The following is a 27,097-nucleotide window of genomic DNA, read 5'->3' on the forward strand; positions in this document are numbered from 1 at the left end:
CAGCAAAGCACCCGTTTTTGTGCTGCTGGGATTCCCCTGAGGCTCCCCTCCATGGGAAACCCCACCTCCAGACTTCCGTGTTTTTGTGATGCTGCAGGGGAATCCCAGCAGCACAAAAACAGGTGCTTCACTGGCAACGGAAGTCCATAGGTGGGGTTTCCCATGGAGGGGAGCCTCAGGGGAATCCCAGCAGCGCAAAAACGGGCGCTTCGGTTGGCAAAAGGGGTGAATTTTGGGCTTGCACGCATTAATCACTTTTCCATTGATTCCTATGGGAAACATTGTTTCGTCTTACAAACTTTTCACCTTAAGAACCTCATCCCGGAACCAATTAAGTTTGTAAGACAAGGTATCACTCTACTTACTTTATGCTTGTTCATTAATAAAGAATTAATATTTACAAATTATTTACATTTTCTATACAGTATTCTCTCAAAAAGATCTTTCCTGTGTCCCCCTTTTTCCCCGGGTATTTAATTTTTTTTTCTTATCAATCATTTATTCTGTTATTCTTATTGTGTATCTCCCCCCCCCCTTTTCCCCCCATCCAATGATAAAACCTATCCCAGCATTTATAGTAGTAGTAGAGTCATTTTTGTTTTTTAATGCCTGGGTTAATTTATCCATTTCAGCATACGGCATTATTTTTTCGATAACCTCTTTCTTATTTTGGTAAATCATTATTTTTCCACGATTGCGCGAAAGTTAATCTCGCAGCTGTAGTGATATGCAGGATCAAATATAATTGTTTTTTCCCCAAATTTCTCCCTTGCTATTCCCAGTAAAAAAGTTATAGGGTTTTTCCCCTCAATTGTCTTGTCTAGTATCTCTTCTAATCACCACTTATTTCTTATTTTGGCTTCTTGGGGAATTCTGGGAGTTGAAGTCCACAAGTCTTAAAAAATTGCCAAGGTTGGGCACACTTCCAAGTGTTCGGAAACTTCAGATCGTGCAGAATGCAGCTGCGAGAGCAGTCATGGGCTTCCCAAGGTATGCCCATGTTACACCAACACTCCGCAGTCTGCATTGGTTGCTGATCAATTTCCGGTCACAATTCAAAGTGTTGGTTATGACCTATAAAGCCCTTCATGGCATTGGACCAGAATATCTCCGAGACCGCCTTCTGCTGCACGAATCCCAGCGACTGATTAGATCCCACAGAGTTGGCCTTCTCCGGGTCCCGTCAACCAAACCATGTCGCTTGGTGGGACCCAGGGGAAGAGCCTTCTCTGTGCCAGCCCCGGCCCTATGGAACCAACTCCCCCCAGAGATTAGAATTGCCCCACCCTCCTTGTCTTTCGTAAGCTGCTTAAAACCCACCTTTGTCGTCAGGCATGGGGGGAATTGAGACATCTCCCCTGGGCCTATACAATTTATGTATGGTATGTTTGTATGTATGTCTGCTTAATAATGGGATTTTTAAAATATTTTAAATAGTAAATTATTAGATTTGTTATGAATTGTTTTATTGTGTTGTGAGCCGCCCCGAGTCTACGGAGAGGGGCGGCATACAAATCTAATAAATAATAATAATAGTAACAACAACAACAACAATAATAATAATAATAATTGATATAAATGCTTGACCGCCCCCTGACATACAGGTAGTTATTTAGCACTGCATCTCGAAATTAAGCAATTTGAGCAAAGCAAAAGACACATTTCTTCTGCGCAATTGTGAAGAAGGATTTAGCAGACACAACTTTATAGAGGAGTCCATGTTGCTATTAAGGTAGCAATTCAAAAGCATGGCTAAATGGGAACAGCTCAGATCCTGGACCTGATTGTAATGGCAATTGGAGGACTGAGAGATGCTACCATGTTTTCCCCCCAAAAGACCCTGTCTTATATTTTTTTGAACCCTAAAATTAGTGCTTGGTCTTATTGCCATGCACTCAAAAGCCAGATTGATCTTATTATTCTTTCTGCGCCAGCTCAGGAAGCTCAAACTGCCCAAGGAGCTGCTGATACAGTTCTACAGAGGAATCATTGAGTCTGTCATCTGCACCTCTATAACTGTCTGGTTGGGTTCTGCAACCCAATAAGATAGACACAGACTTCAGAGGAGAATCAGAACTGCAGAAAAAACAATTGCTGCCAACCTGCCTTCCATTGAGGACCTGCATACTGCACGAGTCAAAAAGAGGGCAGGGAAAATATTTACTGACCCCTCACATCCTGGACACAAATTGTTTCAACTCCTACCCTCAAAACGTCGCTACAGAGCACTGCACACCAAGACAACTAGACACAAGAACAGTTTTTTTCCGAATGCCATCACTCTACTAAACAAATAATTCCCTCAACACTGTCAGACTTTCTACTAAATCTGCACTTCTATTCTACTAGTTTTTCTCATCATTCCTATCACCCATTTCTTCCCATGTTGACTGTATGACTGTAACTTGTTGCTTATATCCTAAGGCTTTTATTAATATTGCTTCTTCATTGCTTATTTGACCCCCATGACAATCATTAAGTGTTGTACCACATGATTCTTGACAAATGTATATTTTATTTTATGTACGCTGAGAGCATCTGCACCAAGACAAATTCCTTGTGTGTCCAATCACACTTGGCCAATAAAAAATCTATTCTATTCTACTCTATTATCAGGGGATGTCTTATTTTGGGGGGGAAACAAGGTTGTAAAAGCATCCTTTGATTGCAACATTATTTTCTCCAACATGGACATAATTCCAAGTGGCAAAGTCCACCTGTATACAGTTGATACATTCGCAACTGACTTTTCCACAGGACGGGACCCAAATATATACTTTTAAAATATTATTTCCATTTCCACTCACCGGGTAGATCATAATATTAGGCGATCCATCTTCAGTACTGTTTACTGACACCTGTATTTTTGGGTGGGTGGGGTGAGAAGGGAAATCATAAATAATTATTGAGGTGATAAATTGAGCTTGATACAAGCAACTCTGTAAGGAGAAAACTTAAAAAGTTTTCAATATGCAAGAGGGATAGAATATTCTTTAGTCCTGGGAAACAAGGTGATATTTGGAAGGGGTTCAGACTGGCTCCTTCCTGAATTACTGAAATATAAGGAGGGAAAACACAGGCTATATAATTATACCTTATCTCAATAAGTGTAGTTCTAGTCTTCCTGTGTAAATATTTTCACAGTGGGGCTGACAATAACAATTGCAGATTGTCCTTGAATTAGGACCACAATCGAGCCCCAAACAACCATTGTTAGGCAAAGCCATTGTTAAGTGAATTGTGTTTCATTTTCTGGCCATGTTGTTAAGCAAATCAATGCAGTTGGTAAGGGAAACATGCGGTCATTGAGTTAATCTGCCCCCTCCCCGACTTTGCTTCTCAGGAGCCGGGTGGGAAGGCTGCAAACGGTGATCACTTGAACCTAGGACACTATAACTGTCAAAAGTCCATGCCAGTTTCCAAGTTTCATGTGACCATGGGGGAATGATGCTACAGCTGCAAATGCAAAAAACGGACATCTGTCCCTTTTTTTCAGTGTTGTAGTAAACTGACAGTCTCAAAATGGGAGAACCGTGTGGTCAGGCGTTAAGGAAAGCAAGTAGAATGCTTGGCTGCATAGCTACAGGTATAACAAGCAGGAAGAGGGAGATTGTGATCCCGCTGTATAGAGCGCTGGTGAGACCACATTTGGAATAATACTGTGTCCAGTTCTGGAGACCTCACCTACAAAAAGATATTGATAAAACGGATCCAAAGACGGGCTACAAAAATGGTGGAAGGTCTTAAGCATAAAACCTATCAGGAAAGACTTCATGAACTCAATCTGTATAGTCTGGAGGACAGAAGGGAAAAGGGGGACATTTAAATATGTTAAAGGGTTAAAAAAAATTCAGGAGGGAACTATTTTTAATAGGAAAGTGGACACAAGAACAAAGGGGCACAATTGGAGGTTAGTTGGGGGGAAAATCAGAAGCAACATGAGAAAATATTATTTGACTGAAAGAGTCGTAGATGCTTGGAACAAACTTCCAGCAGACGTGGTAGGTAAATCCACAGTAACTGAATGTAAACATAGATCCATCCTAAGATAAATACAGGAAATAGTATAAGGGCAGAGTAGATAGACCAGGAGGTCTTTTTCTGCCATCAATCTTCTCTGTTTCAAACTATCACTAAAGAGTGGTTGTAATTAGCAGACTGAAAAGTGACACACACACAGCCCTTAAGCAAAAGTTATGCATGGGATTAATTTGTTTTTCCAACTAAACATTTCCAAAAGTCACTTTAATCATTTGCCTTCTAACTTTTAACCCAGCTTTTGGCCAAGAGCATTAACAGAATATAAAGGCAGCATAATAATCAAGGTCAGATCCAAACCGAACAAGGTTTCATTTGGAAATCTCCGCCCTGCGAGATTGTTTAAAAGGGGCAATTTGTGGGCAGCAACCACAAATCTATTCCACGGAAAGGCGATGGGAAAGCGAGATAGTTCACGTAAAGTCAGCTGCAGCCTATAATCAAAACATCATATAGAGCATTTTCACCTTGAGATAAGTACCTGCTGAAAACCAGCTCACACCTGCTATTAAGCCCAAGCAATTACTCTAGCCAATAAAATCAGCTTTTTACTCACCGTATCGCCATGTGAGGAAGCATGAGATCCACCAGACTGGTTCACTGGCTAATGAAGACATTAAAAGCAGGTTAGGGAATATTCTGGCAGCAATGCAAAACACATACATTTATTGCCAAAACAGCAAGAGCTTTCGAAAGGAAAATAGGGTGGTTGAAGGGATAGATGAATTGGCTTCTTTGGATGGGAGGTAAAAATGTTTTCAAAGAAAAATCCAAGAAAGTCCAGTTGCCTTTTGAGTGTGGGGAGGAAAATACCTTTCGCAACTTTTGAACTCTGGTGGTCCAGCTAATAAACTGTTGAAAAACTGGCAATCAATTTAAAAGTAGGAAAACACATCATAACAGCCACCTTATTTACTGTCAGATCCCTCTTGTTTCTAAGTGCTTTCCTGTTCCCCAAGCCTATCCATCTGCACTAACACTTTTCATAGTTTCTCAGCTGCTTTGCATTTTATAGCACAAATAGCTGCCTAGAGTCCCTAGGGCAGTGAAGGGTATGGCTAGCTGATGAGAGCTAAATAGTTTGAAATAAATCTATGCTAGTCTCCCTTTATTTCTTTATAAATTCTTTGTAAGTTTGAATGTGTCTGTGTTGTGTACACACATCCATATATATGCTTGTATGGGGAAAATAGGTAGGTAGGTAGGTAGATTAGATAGATAGATAGATAGATAGATAGATAGATAGATAGATAGATAGATTTTATTTATTTATTTATTTATTTATTTATTTATTTATTTATTTATTTATTTATTTATTTATTTATTATTTAGATTTGTATGCCGCCCCTCTCCGAAGACTCGATAGATAGATAGATAGATAGATAGATAGATAGATAGATAGATAGATAGATACTGTATATAGATAGATAGATAGATAGATAGATAGATAGGTAGGTAGGTAGGTAGGTAGGTAGGTAGGTAGGTAGGTAGGTAGATAGATAGATAGATAGATAGATAGATAGATAGATAGATAGATAGATAGATAGATAGATAGATAGATAGATAGATAGATACTGTAGATCAGGGGTCAGGAACCTTTTTGGCTAAGAGAGCCGTAAACGCCACATATTTTGAAATATAATTCCGCGAGAGCCGTACAATATGTTTAAAGGGCCATTGACAGATCAATCGCTCCAATGTTCACTTAGTACAGCAAGGAATGCTCCTCCCTGCTGTATAAAGCCACAACTGGACTGAAACAATGGTAATTAGCAGTAAAAAAATTAAATAAATAACTTACATTGTGAGCTTGCGATGCATGACATCAGTCCAGCAGTCTGGCTTCTTCTTTTTCCTGCGCATGACTGGAAGCTGGCATTCTTCCCACCTGATGTTGAGAGAATGCCAGCTTTGAGGCATTCGCAGAAGAAAGAAGATGGAACGTTGGACATGTCACACAACGCATTGTAAGTTATGTCAATTATCTATTTTATTATTTTACAAATCTCTATGCACACTGCACATACCTTATTTAAAGTAAAAAACAAAATGGGAACAAATACAATATTTAATATTTATTCTTCCTCTTTCTCTCTCTCCCTTTCTCTCTGTCCTTGTCTTTCTAATTCTCTCTCTCTCTTTCTCTGTCCTCTCTTTCTCTTTCTTTCTCTCTTTCTTTATCTCTCTTCTCTCTTTCACTCACTCTTTGTATCTCTCCCTTTCTCTCTCCCTCTCTCTGTCTCCTGCTTTCTCTCTCTCTCTCCCTTTCTATCTCTCTTCTTCCTTTCTCTCTCCCTCTTTCCCTTTCTCTCCCCCCTCTCTCTTTCTTTCTCTCTCTTCTCTTTCTTTCTCTCTGTCCCTCTCTTTCTTTCTCTCTGTCCCTCTTTCTTTCACTCTGTCCCTCTCTTTCTTTCTCTCTGTCCCTCTCTTTCTTTCTCTCTGTCCCTCTTTCTTTCACTCTGTCCCTCTCTTTCTTTCTCTCTGTCCCTCTTTCTTTCTCTGTCCCTCTTTCTCTCAGTCCCTCTCTTTCTTTCTCTGTCCCTCTTTCTTTCTCTCTGTCCCTCTCTTGCTCCTGAGTGGGCCGGGCCGGAAGACCCCGCGTGGAGCCCTCGCGACGCCTCACCTGGATTTTTATACCGGAGGAAGGGAGGGAGGCATTCCTTCATGCACCCCCCCCTCGCCTTCCCCTCCCTGGCCCGGAGCTCCTCCCCTTTTTAATTGCTCCAGCTATCAAAAGGGCGATTACCATCGGCTCCCCTGTCACCCGGGCGGCATTTCCTCCACGCCCCTAAACGAAGCGGGGGGTGGGGGGGCTGTCAAAAGCACAGACTCCCGGCTGCTTCCGAAGCGAAACTTTTTTTTCTCTTTTGTCTTGCTGGAAATTCCGGCGGCGATTCTCACCTGCTGCAAGTCCCCGGGACGCCTCGGCTGCAGGTTGCAAAGCTCCCCCCCCTACACTCTGGGAGCGGTGACTCACCAGGAGAAGACCCACGCGGCTCCTCTGGGGGCCTTGCGGAAGGCGGCGGCGGAAGCTCCCATGGCTGGCGCTGGGTGTGAGGGAGGATGCTTTCTGCGCGGGCGGAGGCCCACCCTCGCCGGAAGAGCTGCCCATCTAGCAGTCCCGCTGCCCCATTGGCCGGCAGGGGATGATGGGCAAGGGACGCCTCGGGGAAGGAGGGCAGGGTGGGAAGGGAAGGAGGGGGCTGGCGGGGGTTTAGGGAAGGGGAGCCGAGGCCAGCCTTGCAGCTCCTCGGCGGGAGGAATCGAAAGCCACCAGGAGAAGACTGGGCTCAGCAGCAGAAGCGCCGCCCCCCGCCCCCCCCATTATTCAGGCTCTCTTCGGGGTTGGGGAGTTTTTGGCGGGCGCCGGGGCCCGGGCCATAGACAGGTAGGAGCCCTGTCTGCGAGCCAGATACGGCCATCAAAAGAGCCATATCTGGCTCGCGAGCCATAGGTTCCCGACCCCTGCTGTAGATAGATACTGTAGATAGATAGGTAGATAGATAGATAGATAGATAGATAGATAGATAGATAGATAGATAGATAGATAGATAGATAGATAGATAGATAGATAGATAGATAGATATTGTAGATAGATAGATAGGTAGAGAGGTAGAGAGGTAGATAGATTAGATAGATAGATAGATAGATAGATAGATAGATAGATAGATAGATAGGTAGGTAGGTAGGTAGGTAGGTAGGTAGGGCAGGCAGGCAGGAAGGCAGGGAAAGAAAGAAAGAAAGAAAGAAAGAAAGAAAGAGAAAGAAGGGAAGGAGGGAGGGAGGAAAGAAAGAAAGAAAGAAAGAGAAAGAAGGTAAGGAGGGAAGAAAGAAAGAAAGAAAGAAAGAAAGAAAGAAAGAAAGAAAGAAAGAAAGAAAGAAGGGAATCTATTCACAGAAAAAAGTGACAGGAAAGGTTCATCCCATCCCATCCCATCCCATTGTATAAGGCCTTCCCATTAGCCACAACTGCAGATGGGAGACAAGCAGGGTCACGGCATCCTTCCCTATTAACACATTCAAACACAAGGCTTTACCAGGTTGAAAACAGCAAGAATCAGCAGCGAGCCCAGGGCGAGGATGGCCAGGGGCAGCCTGATGGATGGCATCGTCTCCACTTTCTCAGAAAGCAGGCAGAGGAAGCGTGCGGGCGGCCATCGCTTTGCGCAGCGTCTCTGCCAACAGAGAAGAAAAGTTTCAAGATGGCAAATCCACCACCTGTACCACAGACCTTCATACAACACAGCACCATACATGCGTGTGGTTCTGAGGATAATTAGGACCGTTGCCACCACATGTGCCAAGGTTCCACGTAGCATCCAAATTTAAATCAGAGTCCAGGTCAAGGCATTCCCCAAAATTCCAATTTATTTCCAGAGCCATCCTGCCACTTACACCCGGAAAACTGAATCTGAGCTTCCCACCCGGTTGAAAGTTCACGTGCCTTGCCCCCACCACCCACAAACTTGTTATGTTGCCCACTCAGGTTGTGCCAGCGTGGCAATTCCTCCTTCCACTTCCACCCAGGTGGTGGACATAGGATGACTTTGAACTTTTCGAAAGAATGCTTTCACCCTTCTGTTGTGGTTAGCTCTGGCCCAGCTCCTGCCCCAAGGACTGTGGATGTGGGGGAGACATCCACATGCTGCAGGCCTGTTTTGCCCCCGGTGGAATCTGCTGATGAAGGCTCCTCTGACCAAGAAGACATGAGTGACAGGGAGGAGGAGAGTGGGGCAGACAGCTCAGAAGGAGATCAATTCTCTAGCTCCTCCTTGGATTCAGAACAAGAGTTAATGATACAGTCACGCGTGCGGAGAACGATGCATAGGCAACAACAACTGAGATTATTATCAAAGAAAATGAGGCCACCTGTGGTTGGGTGGGGCTGTGGTCATTAGTGAGGCTGCTATAAATAGCAGCCTGTGGGTTTGGCCATTGTGGAGGATTATCTGATCCTTGTGTTTTGTGACTGCTTTACTGACTTTGACTTTTTGTGTGCTGATTTTTCACCGCTTTGAAACTAAACCAGAGCAAAGTGTGTTTCGCTTTGTGAAAGAAGAAGGACTGTGAATTGCCTCCCAGCTGCAAGCTAAGTATCACAGAACTGATAAGGGACTTGTACAAATGACCAGTTTGTTTGGAGACGAGTGCTCTTTGCTATACCAAAAGAGGGCTTGGTTTAAGTGAATTTTCAGTATAAAGAACATTGTTTTGAATTTTCAAACGTGTGTGTGTCTGAAATTGTATCTGTGCATTTTTGGGAGGATTCTACCAGAGAGCCCGACAGAACACCTTCTCAGGTTCCCATAAACATCAGACCTTCTACAGATAGTGTGACAAGCCGCTGATTTTTCACCAACATCTGCACCGACTTGACAACAGGGTTTATAGGAAGGGAACTTATGCGAGTCCCAAAGGTGCTTTTTCAAAACTGGATTTGGTTTCTTCCCTTGAAGACATTTTGGATGAGAAGTGAGACGTCTTCAAGGACGAAAACAAAAGAAAAACAAAACAAATCCAATTGTCTGCATCTGTCCTTAGCACAGCCAGTTAAAAACGTCTTATGTCCCACAGCTGGGAAGAAATATTTCTGCTCCCAACCTTACAGAGTTAAAAGTTCACTTTTTTATTATTTATTATTTATGTCTTAATTTAATTTATATGCTGCCCAACAAGAAGATGCATATTTTAAAGATGTGCATCTTCTAAAAGACATTTGGGGGAATTGAGATGCTCTTTCCCCCTGGGCCTTTACAATTTCATGTATGGTATGTCTGTATGTATGTTTGGTTTTTTATATTAATGGGTTTTAAATCATTTTTAGTATTTATTGGATTATTATTGTACATTGTGTTATTATTGCTGTTTAGCCGCCCCGAGTCTCCGGAGAGGGGCGGCATACAAATCCGATAAATAATAATAATAATAATAATAATAATAATAATAATAATAATAATAATAATAATAATTTGACAGTCTAGAGCAGGGATAGGCAAAGTTGGCTCTTCTATGACATGTGGACTTCAACTGCCAGAATTCCTGAGCTAGCAGGATTGGCTCAGGAATTCTGGGAGTTGAAGTCCACAAGTCATAGAAACATAGAAACATAGAAGTCTGATGGCAGAAAAAGACCTCCTGGTCCATCTAGTCTGCCCTTATACTATTTTCTCTATTTTATCTTAGGATGGATCTATGTTTATCCCAGGCATGTTTAAATTCAGTTACTGTGGATTTATCTACCACGTCTGCTGGAAGTTTGTTCCAAGGATCTGCTACTCTTTCAGTAAAATAATATTTTCTTTCCCCCAACTAACTTCAGATTGTGTCCCCTTGTTCTTGTGTTCACTTTCCTATTAAAAACACTTCCCTCCTGGACCTTATTTAACCGTTTAATATATTTAAATGTTTCGATCATGTCCCCCCTTTTCCTTCTGTCCTCCAGACTATACAGATTGAGTTCATTCAGTCTTTCCTGATACGTTTTATGCTTAAGACCTTCCACCATTTTTGTAGCCCGTCTTTGGACCCGTTCAATTTTGTCAATATCTTTTTGTAGGTGAGGTCTCCAGAACTGAACACAGTATTCCAAATGGGGTCTCACCAGCGCTCTATATAAGGGGATCACAATCTCCCTCTTCCTGCTTGTTATACCTCTAGCTATGCAGCCAAGCATCCTACTTGCTTTCCCTACCGCCTGACTGCAAGGTTGGCTCATAAAAGAGCCAACCTTGCCTACCCCTGGACTAGAACAGTTTGTCAACCTCGGCAGCTTTAAGTTGAGTGAACTTGAACTCCTAGTATTCTCCAGCTATCATGCTGGCTGGGGAATTCTGGGAGTTGAAGTCCACACATCTTAAAGTTGCGAAGCTTTGGGGGAAAAAACTACTCTGGAGTTTTGGGTTCCCTTCTTTTTGTCTTTTCCCCCCCCTTTTACTTACCCAACAGTCATCCGCAAAGCAGACACACAAAATCAGCCCCATGATAACTGCTACCACCCCAAATGAGATTCCAAAGGTTTGTGAGCTGAAAGAGAGAGAATGAGGATTGATTGATTCAGGGTACAGCTTATCGCACGGATTAGCAATATAAATTAACATTTCAACCGGATGAGTAAGAGGACGAGGAAGCAAAGAGCAAGCAAGGGCAGATTAAAGGATTTGGAAATCGTAAATTCTTCAGAAAGATCTGAACCTTTTCTACTACAAAGCTGGGGACTGAAGATTTGGAGTTTGATGCTCGATCTTAATTAGGATCGCGTAATCCAAGTGCTTTTCATTCTCCTAAGTGGCTTTTCACTAGGCAGGAAATTTTAGATATAATCACAGCTTTGAGGAAAAAACAGATCTGTGAGACATTCCCTTCCTTCCTTCCTTCCTTCCTTCCTTCCTTCCTTCCTTCCTCCCTCCCTTCTTTCCTTCCTTTCCTTCCTTCCCTTCCTTCCCTCCCTCCCTCCTTCCTTTCCTTCCTTCTTTCCTCCCTCCCTCCCTTCCTTTTCCTCCCTTCCCCTTTCTTCCTTCCTTCCTTCCTCCCTCCCTTCCTCCCTTCCTTTCTCTTTACTTCCTTCTTCCTTCTTTCTCTTTTCTCTTTTTTCTTTCTTAATCTCCTTCCTCTTCCTCCTCCCACTTCTTCATCTCCCTCCTCCTCCTCTTCCTCCTCCTTTAAATCTTTCCCCTTGAGTTGGAGGAGGCTAGTAGTAATTAGTAATGAGATCACCTCCTATTACTCATTTTGTAGTTAATTTTAATGTTTTACTTTCAATCTTGCAACGTTCTTAACCTTTTCATGGTTTTAGACAGTTATTTATGGCACTGTAAGTCACCCAGCATTGCTAGATGGGAAGGTGGGCGGCATATAAATTTAATAAAATAAAATAAATAAAATTTCTTGGTACTTAAGACAATAAAAGGTATATGGAAAAGCCAGCACATTAAGAAGAAAAGCTTAGCCTGGGTTGCTTTTTTTATTTCCTTGCTACACTACTCCTTACTACTCTACTCTGTGAGAAAAAAATTCTATAGTTTTGCATAAAAGCCCCTGGACATGCGAAAATAAGAGTTGTAGAATGACGGAGTAGAATGAAAGGGACCTTGAAGGTCTTCTAGTCCAACCCCCAGCTCAGCAGGACAGAAAGTACAGTGGTACCTCTACTTAAGAACTTAATTCGTTCCGTGACCAGGTTCTTAAGTAGTAAAGTTTGTAAGTAGAAGCAATTTTTCCCATAGGAATCAATGTAAAAGCAAATAAGGCGTGCAAACCCATTAGGAAAGAAATAAAAGCTCAGAATTTGGGTGGGAGGAGGAGAAGGAAGAAGAGGAGGAGGACAGTCACTGCCGAAGGAAGAAGGTGAAGTAAGAAGAATCAAAAAAATCCAAAACTTTAAGGCTTAAAGAAAAAAAGGAAACTGGCTAGGCCTTCGTGCTGCTCTCAAATTTCCGGGCTCGGGTTCTTAAGTAGAAAATGGTTCTTAAGAAGAGGCAAAAAAATCTTGAACACCCGGTTCTTACCTAAAAAAGTTCTTAAGTAGAGGCGTTCTTTGGTAGAGGTACCACTGTACCACTCTATTGCCAATTTAATTGATTTAATAGGATGCATAGACCAGTGTTTCCCAACCTTGGCAACTTGAAGATATTTGGACTTCAACTCCCAGAATTCCCCAGCCAGCATTTGCTGGCTGGTGAATTCTGGGAGTTGAAGTCCAAATATCTTCAAGTTGCCAAGGTTGGGAAACACTGTCATAGAGAATCGTCAGGGATCGAAGAAGACACAAAATGGATTGATGGCTTAATAAGAAAAATTAAGACAACACTTACTTGGATGTAATGCATATCTGCACTGTAAACATGCACAGCAGAACAATGGCAGCACACACAAAATAACCCCTCAGTTTGGGAATAGGAATCGTGCGATACTGTAAAAAAAAAAAAAAAAAAAGTCTTTGCTCTACTCATAAAAGACCAGCTATTAGGGTGACTTTGTCACGGAGGGAAAAATAAATAAATAAACAGAATGAGCCCTAGCATACAACCTCTTTGCTATATACATGTAGGATTACAGGTAATACACAGTTTGTATCTGTTGTGGTTAGCTCTGGCCCAGCTCCTGCCCCAAGGACTGTGGATGTGGGGGAGACATTCACATGCTGCAGGCCTGTTTTGCCCCCGGTGGAATCTGCTGATGAAGGCTCCTCTGACCAAGAAGACAGGAGTGACAGGGAGGAGGAGAGTGTGGCAGACAGCTCAGAAGGAGATCAATTATCTAGCTCCTCCTTGGATTCAGAACAAGAGTTAATGATACAGCCATGCATGCGGAGAGCGATGCATAGGCAACAACAACTGAGAGATTATTATCAAAGAAAATGAGGCCACCTGTGGTTGGGTGGGGCTGTGGTCATTAGTGAGGCTGCTATAAATAGCAGCCTGTGGGTTTGGCCATTGTGGAGGATTATGTGATTGTTGTGTTTCGTGACTGCCTTACTGACTTTGACCTTTTGTGTGCTGATTTTTCCCCGCTTTGAAACTAAACCAGGGCAAAGTGTGTTTCAGTTTGTGAAAGAAGAAGGACTGTGAATTGCCTCATAGCTGCAAGCTAAGTATCGCAGAACTGATAAGGGACTTGTACAAATTACCAGTTTGTTTGGAGACGAGTGCTCTTGGCTATAGCAAAAGAGGGCTTGGTTTAAGTGAGTTTTCATTATAAAGAACATTGTTTTGAATTTTCAAACGTGTGTGTGTCTGAAATTTGTACCTGTGAATTTTTGGGAGGAGTCTACCAGAGAGCCCAACAACAGTATCCAATAGTTTTAGTGGGTTTTACAATGGCACTAAAAAAGTGGCTTTCGATTGGTCCTCATACTTACGACCATTGCAGAATTCCCAGAGTTAAGATTTAGGGGCGTTTGGCAACCAATATGTATTTATGCAAAAATTCTGGCTCCCATTGTTAGCATTTTTACCTTTCTTTCTTTCTTTCTTTCTTTCTTTCTTTCTTTCTTTCTTTCTTTCTTTCTTTCTTCCTTCCTTCCTTCCTTCATTCATTCATTCATTCATTCATTCTATTTTTTATGCCGCCCTTCTCCTTAGACTCAGGGCAGCTTACAACATGTTAGCAATAGCACTTTTGAACAGAGCCAGCATATTGCCCCCACAATCCAGGTCCTCATTTTACCCACCTCGGAAGGATGGAAGGCTGAGTCAACCTTGAACCGGTAATTTAGACTTATATACCGCTTCACAGTGCTTTTATAGCCCTCGCTAAGCGGTTTACAGAATCAGCCTCTTGCCCTCAACAATCTGTGTCCTCGTTTTACCCACTTCGGAAGGATCGGAAGGCTGAGTCAATCTTGATCTGGTGGTGAGATTTGAACTGCTGAACTACACCTAGCAGTTAGCCAAAGTAGCCTGCAGTGCTGCGCCTCTAACCACTGTACCACCCCGGCTCATTATGATTGTAAATCCAAGATTAACAGAGGAACAAAATTGCAAGGGACCTTGGAAGTCTTTTGGTCCAAACCCCTGCTGAGACAGGAAGCCTTATACTATTTTAGACAAATGTTGTCCAATCTCCTCTTTAAAATTTCCAAGTGTCGGAGCACCCACAACTTCTGGTGGCAAGCTGTTCCACTGGTCAATTGTCCTCACTGTTACAAAGCTTATCCTTCATTCTATGTTGTTTCTCTCCTTGATTAGTTTCCGTCCATTGTATCTTGATTTGATTTAATTTGATTTGATTTATTGGATTTGTATGCCGCCCCTCTCCGGAGACTCGGGGCGGCTAACAACAATAATAGAACAGTATACACAATAATCCAATAGTAAAAACAATTAAAAACCCATTAAAGTAAAAATCAAACATACATTCAGACATACCATTCATAAAATTGTAAAGGCCTAGGGGGAAATAGTATCTCAGTTCCCCCATGCCTGATGGCAGAGGTGGGTTTTAAGTAGCTTACGAAAGGCAAGGAGGGTGGGGGCAATTCTAATCTCTGGGGGGAGTTGGTTCCAGAGGGCTGGGGCCGCCACAGAGAAGGCTCTTCTCCTGGGTCCCGCCAAGCGGCATTGTTTACTTGACGGGACCTGGAGAAGATCCACTCTGTGGGACCTAACTGGTTGCTGGGATTCGTGCAGCAGAAGACAGTCCCTGAGATAATCTGGTCCGGTGCCATGAAGGGCTTTATAGGTCATAGCCAACACTTTGAATTGTGACCGGAAACTGATCGGCAACCAATGCTTTCAAGTGCTTTGGAGAATAGGTTGACTTCTTTGTTGCAGCCGCTGAGATATTACCCCCATTCAATCCTACCAACTAAATAGGCATCAGACTCCTTCAAAAAACATAAGTAATATTTAAAAGAAATCTGGAAATGCCCTTTTCTGAGACGTTGCCTGCAGCTAAATGAATGGAAGGTTTTGTCTCAGCCTAAAATTCTTGTAAACAGGAAACCATAAGATCACAATTTGATTTGTTAAGGTTAGCTTCCTTTTCAAGCAGTCAGTCTAGAAAACAACAGTTTTGGGGCCTTAAGATTTTAACTATCGCAAATATTCCTCCGAACGTCTTACAGACCTCTTTTTCCAGTCCTGTTTCGACAAAACACAGCAAGAACCCACAAAGTCCACGGAAATCGTCTTTTTGGCCGCACCACGGTCTACGCAAAGGAAAGGAGAACAGAAACTAACCATCAAATGTGAAATTGTAATTATTTTAAGTCAAGGATTAGTTTGTCAGAAGACCAGATTATTAAAAAGACAGGGAAGTATTCGAATTCAGACCAAATAGCACACTCAATTATTTTTTAACGTGCTGAAATGGATATTATTATTATTATTATTATTATTATTATTATTATTATTATTATTATTATTATTTATTGGATTTGTATGCCGCCCCTCTCCGCAGACTCGGATATGATGATGAGCAGGTTGAAGGGAAAAGAGAAAACTGAATATTATAAAGCTTGGGATAAGGTCTATGACTGGTTGAACAGAAGATTAAGGAATAATTGAATAACTAAGAATATTATAAAGAAGTAAACAGTTATAAATTTGTAAATAGTAGGAAATATAAGCATATTTTTCTTTGTGTGATAGGATTTGTAAGGATTTCTTCTCCGGAAACTTCTGATAAGAGCAGGGCAGAAATAGCTCCTATATTTGTTGTATGACTGCTGTCTTGGTATATATATGTTGGTGTCTTGTTTAGTTTTAATTTGAAAAAAAAATAAAAAGAATTCAGACCAAATAAAGCAGTGTTACTACCGGTTTTGTGGGCGTGGCAGGGGAAGGATACTGCAAAATCTCCATTCCCTCCCACTCCTGGGGGAAGGATACTGCAAAATCTTCATTTCCTCCCACTCCTGGGGGAAGGATACTGCAAAATCTCCATTCCCTCCCACTCCTGGGGGAAGGATACTGCAAAATCTCCATTCCCTCCCACTCTTGGGGGGAGGATACTGCAAAATCTCCATTTCCATCCCACTCCTGGGGGAAGGATACTGCAAAATCTCCATTCCCATCCCACTCCTGGGGGAAGGATACTGCAAAATCTCCATTCCCATCCCACTCTTGGGGAAAGGATTCTGCAAAATCTGTATTTCCAACCCACTCCTGGGGGAAGGATACTGCAAAATCTCCATTTCCATCCCACTCCTGGGGGAGGATACTGCAAAATCTCCATTCCCATCCCACTCCTGGGGGAAGGATACTGCAAAATCTCCATTCCCTCCCACTCTTGGGGAAAGGATTCTGCAAAATCTGTATTTCCAACCCACTCCTGGGGAAAGGATACTGCAAAATCTCCCTTCCCACCCCACTCTGTGCTCAGCCAGAAGTGGTATTTATTTTACTCAAATTTTCTGCTACCGGTTCTCCGGAGCCTGTCAGAACCTGCTGGATTTTACCCTTGAAAGAAAGGAAAGCGCAACATAGAGCAAGAGAAAGGGGGAAGGATATAAAACTTTCTACTTCGTGTTTTTACGACCTTCAGTCAAAACCAGATAAAAGGTAGAATATGGTTCTAAATGATTACGCAGTTCTGAATGACAGTTATCACTGGTTCTTGCATTACGAGGCCCAAATGTAATTTCTTAGAATTATCTAGCCTCTATGGCGCCTTTGTAGTTGCTGCACCGTGTGTGAAATTAGGACTTAATTTTGCTTTAAGTGCTTTTAAAAAGCCTGTAACACTAAACCTTCTAATTAGCTTCGAGCACGGAGAGAATTGTCGAGGAAAAGTTGAAGCCCATTTAGAATTCCAGAAAGGAGCTGCAATATTAAAGAAATAAGGGGATGCCTTTAAACCTAGACTGGGACACACCAGGGTTGTTTTGCAGGGAGGAATCTCAAATAATACCTTGATTTACAAACTACAGTGTTCCCTCGATTTTCGCGGGTTCGAACTTTGCGGAACGTCTATACCACGGTTTTTCAAAAACATTAATTAAAAACTACTTCGCGGTTTTTTCCCCTATACCACGGTTTTTCCCGCCCGATGACATCATATGTCCTTGCCAAACTTTTGTCTGCCTTTAAAAAACATTTTTTTAAATAAACTTTAGTAAATAAACATGGTGAGTAGTAATCTAAATGGTTGCTAAGGGAATGGGAAATTGTAATTTAGGGGTTTAAAGTGTTAAGGGAAGGCTTGGGATACTGTTCATAGCTAAAAATAGTGTATTTACTTCCACATCTCTACTTTGCGGAAATTCGACTTTCGCGGGCGGTCTCGGAACGCATCCCCCATAAAAATCGAGGGAACACTGTATTTGCATAGTGACCCGGCGAGGATTGCAACTCTACCGGTGCTGATGCGTGCACAGTTCCGGCGCAAGCGTGCAGGAGAGCAAGATTTGACTTCTGAGCATGTACAGAAAGCAAATATTGTGAGAAGACATGCAGGCGTGCAAGATTTCAGCGATCTTTTTACTTCCATGCATGCACAGAAGCAAAAATCGCCAAAAAGGACGAATGCTCCAGTGGAGCCTAGGGAGGGTGAAACATGAGCCTACTGGGCCCAGCAGAATTTGGGAAACAGGCTGTTTCCTGCCTCCCGAGGGCCTCCAGGAGGATAGGGGAAGCTGTTTTCGTCCTCCCTAGGAATTGAATTATGGATGTGGGCACTCATGCACATGGGATAATAATAATTAATAATAGTAATTTATTAGATTTGTATGCCGCCCCTCTCCGAGGACTCGGAGCGGCTCACAACAACAATACAACAAGTACAAATCTAATATTAAAAGCAAATTAAAACCCTTAGTATAAAAAGAGAAGAACAATCACACAACCTAACAGACCATACATAAAACCATAGTAGCTAGGAGTATATTAATTTCCCCATGCCTGGCAACATAGATGGGTCTTCAGGAGCTTTCGAAAGGCAAGGAGAATGGGGGCAGTCCTAATCTCTGGGGGGAGTTGATTCCAGAGGGCCGGGGCCACCACAGAGAAGGCTCTTCCCCTGGGTCCCGCCAGATGGCATTGTTTAATCCACGGGACCCATAGAAGGCCAACTCTGTGGGACCTAATCGGTCACTGGGATTTGTGCGGCAGAAGGAGGTCCCGGAGATATTCTGGTCCGATGCCATGTAGGGCTTTATAGGTCATAACCAACACTTTGAATTGTGACCAGAAACTGATCGGCAGCCACTGCAAGCCGCGGAGTATTGACGAGATATGGGCATATTTGGGAAAGCCCATGATTGCTCTCGCGGCCGCATTCTGCACGATCTGAAGTTTCCGAACACTTTTCAAAGGTAGCCCCATGTAGAGAGCGCGATAGTGTGCGCGCATACTTTTTTAGCACCCAAGGAAAAAAAAGGTTTGCCACCACTGGACTAGGCTAATCTGCAGGGCATCCAAGAATGGATCAAGAAGGGTTTGGAGTTTTTATTTTAAAATTTCTTTTAGCAGGAACTGAAAATGTACCAGAGGAACCGGCTACAAACAGCCCACGCAAGCCCACACAATGTGGAGATGACATTTCTCTCACACCCTTCCTGAAAACGGAGAAGGAATCTGCAAAAAGGACCAACTTCTGCTTTCTTACTTGGCTGAGCTCAGGCCGTCAATGGTCGACATCATTTTATCGTTGATTTCTTCCTCTATTCGTCCTTTCTGAGACGTGTTTCTGAAAAGAAACGAAGGAAAAACGACACTGTGTAAAAAAAGGATTCTTTCCAAACCTTTAGAGAAACGTCTGATGGGTGGTGAACATCCAAGATTAAATAGAAGGCCACTTTCCATTTTATTTTTTAAAAATCTAATTTTGGCCACTACCCTGTTTCCCCCAAAATATTATTTCCACTGATAAAAAGCCCAATCAGGCTTTTGAGTGCATGGCAATAAGCACTTATTTCAGGGTTCAAAAAAGTATAAGACAACTCCCCCCGGAGATTAGAACTGCTCCCACCCTCCTTGTCTTCCGTAAACTACTTAAGACCCACCTATACCACCAGGCATGGGGGAGTTGAGACACCTTTCCCCCAGGCTTATTATAATTTATGTTTGGTATGTATGTGCTGTTTGGTTTTTAATTATGATAGGGTTTTTAGTTTTTTTAATATTAGATTTGTGCCAGTATAATATTGTTTTTATCGTTGTTGTGAGCCGCCCCGAGTCTTCGGAGAGGGGCGGCATACAAATCTAATAAATTATTATTATTATAAGACAGGGTCTTATATTGGAGGAAACACGGTAGGATATCAAGAATGAGAAATTAAAGAGCTGTGAAGAGACAGAGATTTCGCCTGTATTAAACTACAGTAAAGTTGCTCCTTTATCATCCAAAAATTATACATGGCTGGAACAATTGCTGAATGGATTTTTGTGGCTTTACACAGGAAAAAGAGAGTTCTTGGGCTGAATTCGTATCCTAATTCAAAATTTGACTTGTTCGGCGATACCTAAGCATGACATGGGAGCTCAGTAAAGAAGTTTGCAAACCATGATTCAGGGTTTAGCTTGCTACACGTGAATCCAGCCACTGTTATCTTTTTGAGGGATGCGAGCTACCCTAAATCAGTTGACAACTTTAAGATCTGTGGACTTCAACTCCCAGAATTCCCCGGCCACCCATGTCGCTCTACAAAACTTGAGTCTTTTAATATTTTTTGTTGTATAAAATACAAAAGAAAAGGAAAAAGGAAATTAAGGGAAGGGAACATGAAAAAGGGGTGTGAAATACAGGGGGGAAGAGCAATAGAAAGAAAAGGAGGGCATTGACTTTAAACTGTTTCTAGCACAATACAAGATAAACACACTCCGATTTCCATTTTTTGCTTTTACATATTAATATACTGCTCAAAAAAATAAAGGGAACACTCAAAGAACACAATATAATTCCAAGTAAATCAAACTTCTGTGAAATCAAATTGTCCACTTGGGAAGCAACACTGATTGACAATAAATTTCACATGTTGTCAGCACATTTAACTTTGTACAAAGTATTCAATGAGAATATTTCATTCATTCAGATCTAGGATGTGTTCTTTGAGTGTTCCCTTTAATTTTTTGAGCAGTGTATATAACTAGCAATTTCTCTAACGCCAAATCTTTCTAATCAAGAAAACCAAGATCAACATTTCTGTATTTTTTTTCTTCACAAGCATCGGTGCACAAGGTTTAAAGTTGCCAAGCTTGGACATCCTTGCTTTAGGGAGTGGTGAAATGGGAAATGACCAGGAGAATTATCAACAGTGCTATAGCACACAGAGAAAAGAGAAAAAACTGTCGCTGAAAGTTAAAAGAAGAAGAAAAACTCACTTATAGGTTAGAACAGAAGGAGGACAGAGGTGGTGTTGTCTAGATCCATCGAAACTGACAGATAACATAGAGAAAGAGAAAGAGAAGTTTGATGGAAGGCATAGATCCAGGCCAATAATTAGCAAATCAATTAAAACATTTTCCTCAAAATTACAGCATCTCTCCCGGGATGAGAACTTGAATTAACTATGAAAAATAAGTTTTGTATCTCTTCTTTAAAAAGTCTGGAAGAGCCAATTGAAAAGTGTTAAGAACCAATTAAAATATAACCCGTTCATGCTGCGCAAAAGCACAACGGAAGTGAGGTTTTAACCAGGCAATAAAGATATACAAACTTGCCTCTCTGAAGTCCTTTGACGACTTGCGAGTTGCAGGGCTATCTCCTGAGCAAGGGGAAAGAATGAAGAAGACATGTTTTACTTGTTAAAGAAGTAAACAATGCATACAGATTTTTATAATCTAAATATTATAGGTACCTATAAATAAAGGGAGTCTGGACTCAATTCCCCAGAAGATTAAAAAAAAAGGTTTAGGTTTATTGGATTTATATGCCGCCCCTCTCCGCAAACTCGGGGCGGCTAACCCATCATAAACAGTTGTGAGTTGCAGTAATAAGGTCAAGAAGCAGACAGAAATCTCTTATGGGAAAAAGTTCAGAAGGCTGAGTCTATGAAAAAAAGTCTAGACATTTATATCTCTAGGAAACAGTTAACCACACCCTGACAGTATATAAAGGAGGATTTCTGGGTAAAGGGTGTGAAGTTCCTATGGTGGCGGTCCTAGATTCGAGGTTCCAGAAATGCCGCGCGGGCAACCTGCTATTATTCTTATAGCTTCATTGAGCAGAGATGCAGCTGTGTGAGCAAAACGTGGAGAGTCGTGAGTGTGTATGTGTGACCAAAGAAATATGATCTCACTGAGGAATGTGTTAATTAGCTTTGACTCTCAGCGGCTGCCCGGACCTTGGCAGGGAAAGCTGCCAAGATGGACTGGAATGCCTGAATTTGCTTGTATAAATCCTGCTTTTCATTTAAAAGAAATATGGATTCTCTTTGTTCCGATCTGCATAGTCCAGAGCAGAACAGGAAACAATTCTGAAAAACGTGCAGCAAAGACTCACCTTCCTGCGTCTGCGGTTGGGCGCGGACGTGTCACTGCTCACACTCTCGCGGTGGTTCAGGTGGGAAAAAGGGCGAGCGGCTCCCCACGATTCCAGGTATCGGGACATCCGGACGGAGGCCCTCATCTTCAAGCCATCCTGCACTCTGGATTGAGGAAAATGATTGTTGGTGATAGCACGCTGTTTTGACTAGAGAGAGAGAGAGAGAGCGAGGGAGAAAGAGAGAGAGAGAGTGAGAGAGAGAATATAAATTAATGATTACATTGGCCGCATTATTTATTTTACCTTCTGGGGTCTTTATAATGCTTTCTGGAGTGGTGCAGTGGCCTAGAAATGGAGCTCTGAATAACCCCCCCCCAAAATATACAAATACTTAAATTTTTTATTGTGAATACACACTCAAATGAAAATGGAGAAGAATTTAGATAAAAAACAAACTGCTGTCAAATGTAAATATAGTTACTTTAACAAACCACTATATCATAGATTAAATATAGTTGAAACAAAAAGTAACATAGAGAAATATATACTGATAATTTAAGGAGACTAACGTGCGCTAGTAAGTAGGAATCAAAATGGTTGCAAATGGGCCCACTAGGCTTTTGTTTCGCCCTTCCCAGGCCACAGAGGCTCCCTGCAGCTGTGGGAGGGTAAAAACGCCCTCCCCCATCCCACCGGAGGCTCTCTGGAAGCCAAAAACGCTCTCCCCCATCCCACCAGAGGCTCTCTGGAAGCCAAAAACGCCCTCCCCCATCCCACCAGAGGCTCTCTGGAAGCCAAAAACGCCCTCCCAGAGCCTCTGTGTGAGCCAAAAATCAGCTGGCTGGAACCCACATGCACGTTGGAGCTGAGCTAAGGCAATGGTTTACATTCCAGCAGATATGTCTCTGTGTGCCACCTGTGGCACCTGTGCCATAGGTTCGCCCTCACTGATCTAAGGCAAACAGGTGGCCACTGGCCTTGGAATTCTACCAGAGCTGTAGATATGGTTGAAAAAACAACAATTTCTGAGAAACAACACTCCGAAACTCTTTTGTAAGCTGAGGAACGCAAACCAGCAGTGTTCATTGTGCGATGGCTTTTATTTTCTTTCTTTCTGTTTTAAATCAGTTCTTCTCAAAATGCTGGTAGAGCTGCACTTAAAGCGAGCGTGGGAGTCTGAGAGCCTATTCGGTATAATTGCACACATTTAGAGAACAGCCTTTCTGGATTCCTGAAGGGCTCCTTGGAGATCGAAATTTAAAAGCCATTGTTTCCCCGGGATCGGTGGTTCATGGCAACTGAATGTTTAATACGTTCACTCCTCCACCAAGTGCACACAACCAATTTTATATATATAAAAACCTTCCAGGTTTTCAGGCTTCAGTTTAGTTCAGCTTTTGATACCTCACCTGATTCTCATTATTCCCTGTTTCTGTTCCAAACCTGGTACAACCACAACACACATAATAAAGATCTAAAACAAAACACACACAACACACACACAGAAAAAGGGAGGAAGCCAGCGGAGAGAGACGTGGGTTTGCAAAATAAAATCGTGGGCCAACTGATCAAAGGCGAGTTTGGTGTCAGCTGAATAATACATGTATATTTAGACAACAGAACTCCACGGGTATTTTGAGATTAGAATCATTTCACGCCTCCCTGTCTACTTCTGTTTCTTATTTATTTATTCTGCCCCGATTTTATATTTTTTATGTGGTCGAGTTTTTTTTAAAAGAGAGAGAGAGAGGTTTAGGGGTTGTTTTTTTTTTAGGAAAACTTAAAATGAAATTCAGCTTCGTTCTTTTTCATCTCTGGTTTGCTTCGAGTTGCCTCCGAATGTTCAACTTCTACTTGCATCCGGAAGTTGTGGGTGGTGTAACGCTGGAATTTTTTGAGAAGAGATGCGATCCACAGCTCACATTAGAGAAACATCTTTCAGCTGTGGCGAGGGGGGCGTTTGCCCAGGTTCGCCTGGTGCACCAGTTGCGGCCCTATTTGGATCGGGAGTCACTGCTCACAGTCACTCACACCCTCATCACCTCGAGGCTCGACTACTGTAATGCTCTTTACATGGGGCTCCCTTTGAAAAGTGTTCGGAAACTTTAGATCGTGCAGAATGCAGCTGCGAGAGCAATCATGGGCTTCCCTAAATACGTCCATGTTACACCAACACTCCGCAGTCTGCATTGGTTGCCGATCAGTTTCCGGTCACAATTCAAAGTGTTGGTTATGACCTATAAAGCCCTTCATGGCACCGGACCAGGGTATCTCCGGGACCGCCTTCTGCCGCACGAATCCCAGCGACCAATTAGGTCCCACAGAGTTGGCCTTCTCCAGGTCCCGTCAACTAAACAATGCCGTTTGGCGGGACCCAGGGGAAGAGCCTTCTCTGACCCTCTGGAACCAACTCCCCCCCGAGATTAGAATAGCCCCCACCCTTCTTGCCTTTCATAAGCTTCTTAAAACCCTAGGCTTCTACAATTTATGTATGGTACGTTTGTATGTATGATTGGTTTTAAAATAAGGGTTTTTAGCTTCTTTAGTATTGGATTGTCGCATGTTGTTTTTACCACTGTTGTTAGCCGCCCCGAGTCTACGGAGAGGGGCGGCATACAAACCCAATAAAATGGAAATGAAATGAAATGATAAGCCATTTGTCCAAAACGGTGTAGGAAGGGGTGGGTTCCAGTATTGGGTTCCTGCCGGTGTGCTTGAGGTGTGATTGGTGGGTGGGTGGGTGGGCGATGCGCCTGTGTGAGATTTGCCTTCTGCACATGTGCAGGAATCCAAATCTCTCGCACGTGAGAGCATAGCTGGCTGGAGAATTCTGGGAGTTGAAGTCCACAAGTCTTAAAGTTACCAAGTTTGGGGACCCTTGTTCTAAATACATTCGTTGGTTAGGGAGGGGAGATCTAATGGCCCCAGGCCTGGCGGCAAAGATGAGTGCGCACAAGCCAAATCTCACACAGACGTGGGTGTGCACACATTGGGGAGGCGTGCGCACCTCCATCTTCCCTACCAGGACACCATATTGGGCCGTACCGGCTGCAACCCGCTACCGGTCTTAAGAGAAACACCACTCCACGCCACAGCATGTTTGTTTTTTTTAAAGTTTTCCACGTGTGCAAACTCAACCAGGTTCGATTACTGCAATGCTCTCTACATGGGGCTACCTTCAGATCGTGCAGAACGCAGCCGCGAGAGCCATCGTGGGGCTTCCAAGATTCGCCCACGTTTCTTCAACACTCCATGGCTTGCATTGGCTGCCAATCAGTTTCCGGTCACAATTTGAAGTGTTGGTCATGACCTTTAAAGCCCTACATGGCATTGGACCAGATTACCTCCGGAACCGCCTGCTACCGCACGAATCCCAGCGACCGATAAGGTCCCACAGAGTTGGCCTTCTCCGGGTCCCGTCGACTAAACAATGTCGTTTGGCAGGCCCCAGGGGAAGAGCCTTCTCTGTGGCGGCCCCGGCCCTCTGGAACCAACTCCCCCCGGAGATTAGAACTGCCCCCACCCTCCCTGTCTTTCGTAAACTACTCAAGACTCACTTATACCGCCAGGCATGGGGGAGTTGAGATATTCCTTCCCCCTAGGCCATTACAATTTATGCATGGTATGTTTGTGGGTATGTTTGGTTTTATAATAAGGGTTTTTAGTTGTTTTAGTATTGGATTGTTACATGTTGTTTTTTATCATTGTTGTTAGCCGCCCCGAGTCTACGGAGAGGGGCGGCATACAAATCCAATAATAATAATAATAATAATAATAATAATAATAATAATAATAATAATAATTTATTAGATTTGTATGCCGCCCCTCTCCGAATACTCGGGGCAGCTCACAACACGATAAAAACAGTATTATACGGGCACAAATCTAATATTAAAAAAAACCTAAAAACCCTATCATAATTAAAAACCAAACAGCACATACATACCAAACAGAAATTATAATAAGCCTGGGGAAAAGGTGTCTCAAATCCCCCATGCCTGGCGGTATAGGTGGATCTTAAGTAGTTTACGGAAGACAAGGAGGGTGGGAGCAGTTCTAATCTCCGGGGGGAGTTGATTCCAGAGGGCCGGGGCTGCCACAGAGAAGGCTCTTCCCCTGGGGCCTGCCAAACGACATTGTTTAGTTGACGGGACCCGGAGAAGGCCCACTCTGTGGGACCTTATCGGTCGCTGGGATTCGTGCGGTAGCAGGCGGTTCCGGAGGTATTCTGGTCCAATGCCACGTAGGGCTTTAAAGGTCATGACCAACACTTTGAATTGTGACCGGAAACTGATCGGCAGCCAATGCAGGCCAATAATAACCAATCTTGCCCTACCTGGTATGTCACGTCAAACCACGATTCAGAGAAGCGAGAGAGCCAGAAACATGTGCCTACTCACAGTCCGTTCGTGCGTTTGTTTGTTTCGCATTGCTGCGTACCTACCCGGGGGTCGATCACCAAATAAGTCTTGATCTTCATGGCTTCAAGGTAGGGGTCCCGGAGGTGCCCGTTGCCTTCTTCCACCTCGTAAGCTTTGCCAAGATGGTTTAGGGTGGCTTCCGTGATGTGCACGCGGCTGCAAAAAGGACGGGTTGGGGGAAGGGAGGAGAGAGGCAAGTGTATAAACGGCTGAAGTGCTTCCAAAAACGTCATTCCCAGGAAGCCATTACCATTACAATGGCGGGCGGCTGCCGAAAGCTACTCTGCTGCTACACATTTGGCAGCCAAAATCGAGATTCCTGGCAGGATTGATCTTGAACGGCTCAGCTGAATAGAACACCTAGGTGTGCCAATTCTCAGAACTTTGTGCAGTGTTTGGAACTGTTTTTGAGAGAGAGAGAGAAACAGAGTGAGAGGGAGGGAGGGAGAGAGAGTACGGAAGGAAGAAGGGAGAGAGGGAGATAGAGACGGAGGGAGGGAGAGAGGGAGGAGAGAAATAAGGGAGGGAGACAGAGGGATGGAGGGAGAGGGAGAGTACGGAAGGAAGAAGGGAGAGAGGGAGATAGAGACGGAGGGAGTGAGAGAGGGAGGGAGGAGAGAAATAAGGGAGGGAGACAGAGGGATGGAGGGAGAGGGAGAGTACGGAAGGAAGAAGGGAGAGAGTGAAATAGAGACGGAGGGAGGGAGGGAGGAGAGAAATAGGGAGGAAGACAGAGGGATGGAGGGAGAGAGAGATAGAGATGGTGGGAGGGAGGG

At 43.2% G+C, this 27,097-nt stretch overlaps 1 protein-coding gene across 1 annotated transcript in view; it reads right to left on the reverse strand.

Moving 5' to 3' along the window:
* ADCY7 (adenylate cyclase 7) overlaps positions 1-27,097 on the reverse strand; it is a 99,530-nt gene that overhangs the window by 16,427 nt on the left and 56,006 nt on the right. The window contains exons 10-19 of the mRNA XM_070760195.1: positions 26,345-26,477; positions 21,919-22,107; positions 21,138-21,181; positions 19,084-19,164; positions 15,604-15,685; positions 12,849-12,946; positions 10,977-11,061; positions 8,076-8,213; positions 4,595-4,642; positions 2,808-2,858 (exon numbers count right to left, since the gene is read on the reverse strand). Of these exons, the coding sequence (XP_070616296.1) occupies positions 2,808-2,858; positions 4,595-4,642; positions 8,076-8,213; positions 10,977-11,061; positions 12,849-12,946; positions 15,604-15,685; positions 19,084-19,164; positions 21,138-21,181; positions 21,919-22,107; positions 26,345-26,477 (949 nt within the window). The remainder of the gene's footprint in view (positions 1-2,807; positions 2,859-4,594; positions 4,643-8,075; positions 8,214-10,976; positions 11,062-12,848; positions 12,947-15,603; positions 15,686-19,083; positions 19,165-21,137; positions 21,182-21,918; positions 22,108-26,344; positions 26,478-27,097) is intronic.

This window comes from Erythrolamprus reginae, chromosome 9 (assembly GCF_031021105.1).
Source record: "Erythrolamprus reginae isolate rEryReg1 chromosome 9, rEryReg1.hap1, whole genome shotgun sequence".
Taxonomy (NCBI): Eukaryota; Metazoa; Chordata; class Lepidosauria; order Squamata; family Dipsadidae; genus Erythrolamprus; species Erythrolamprus reginae.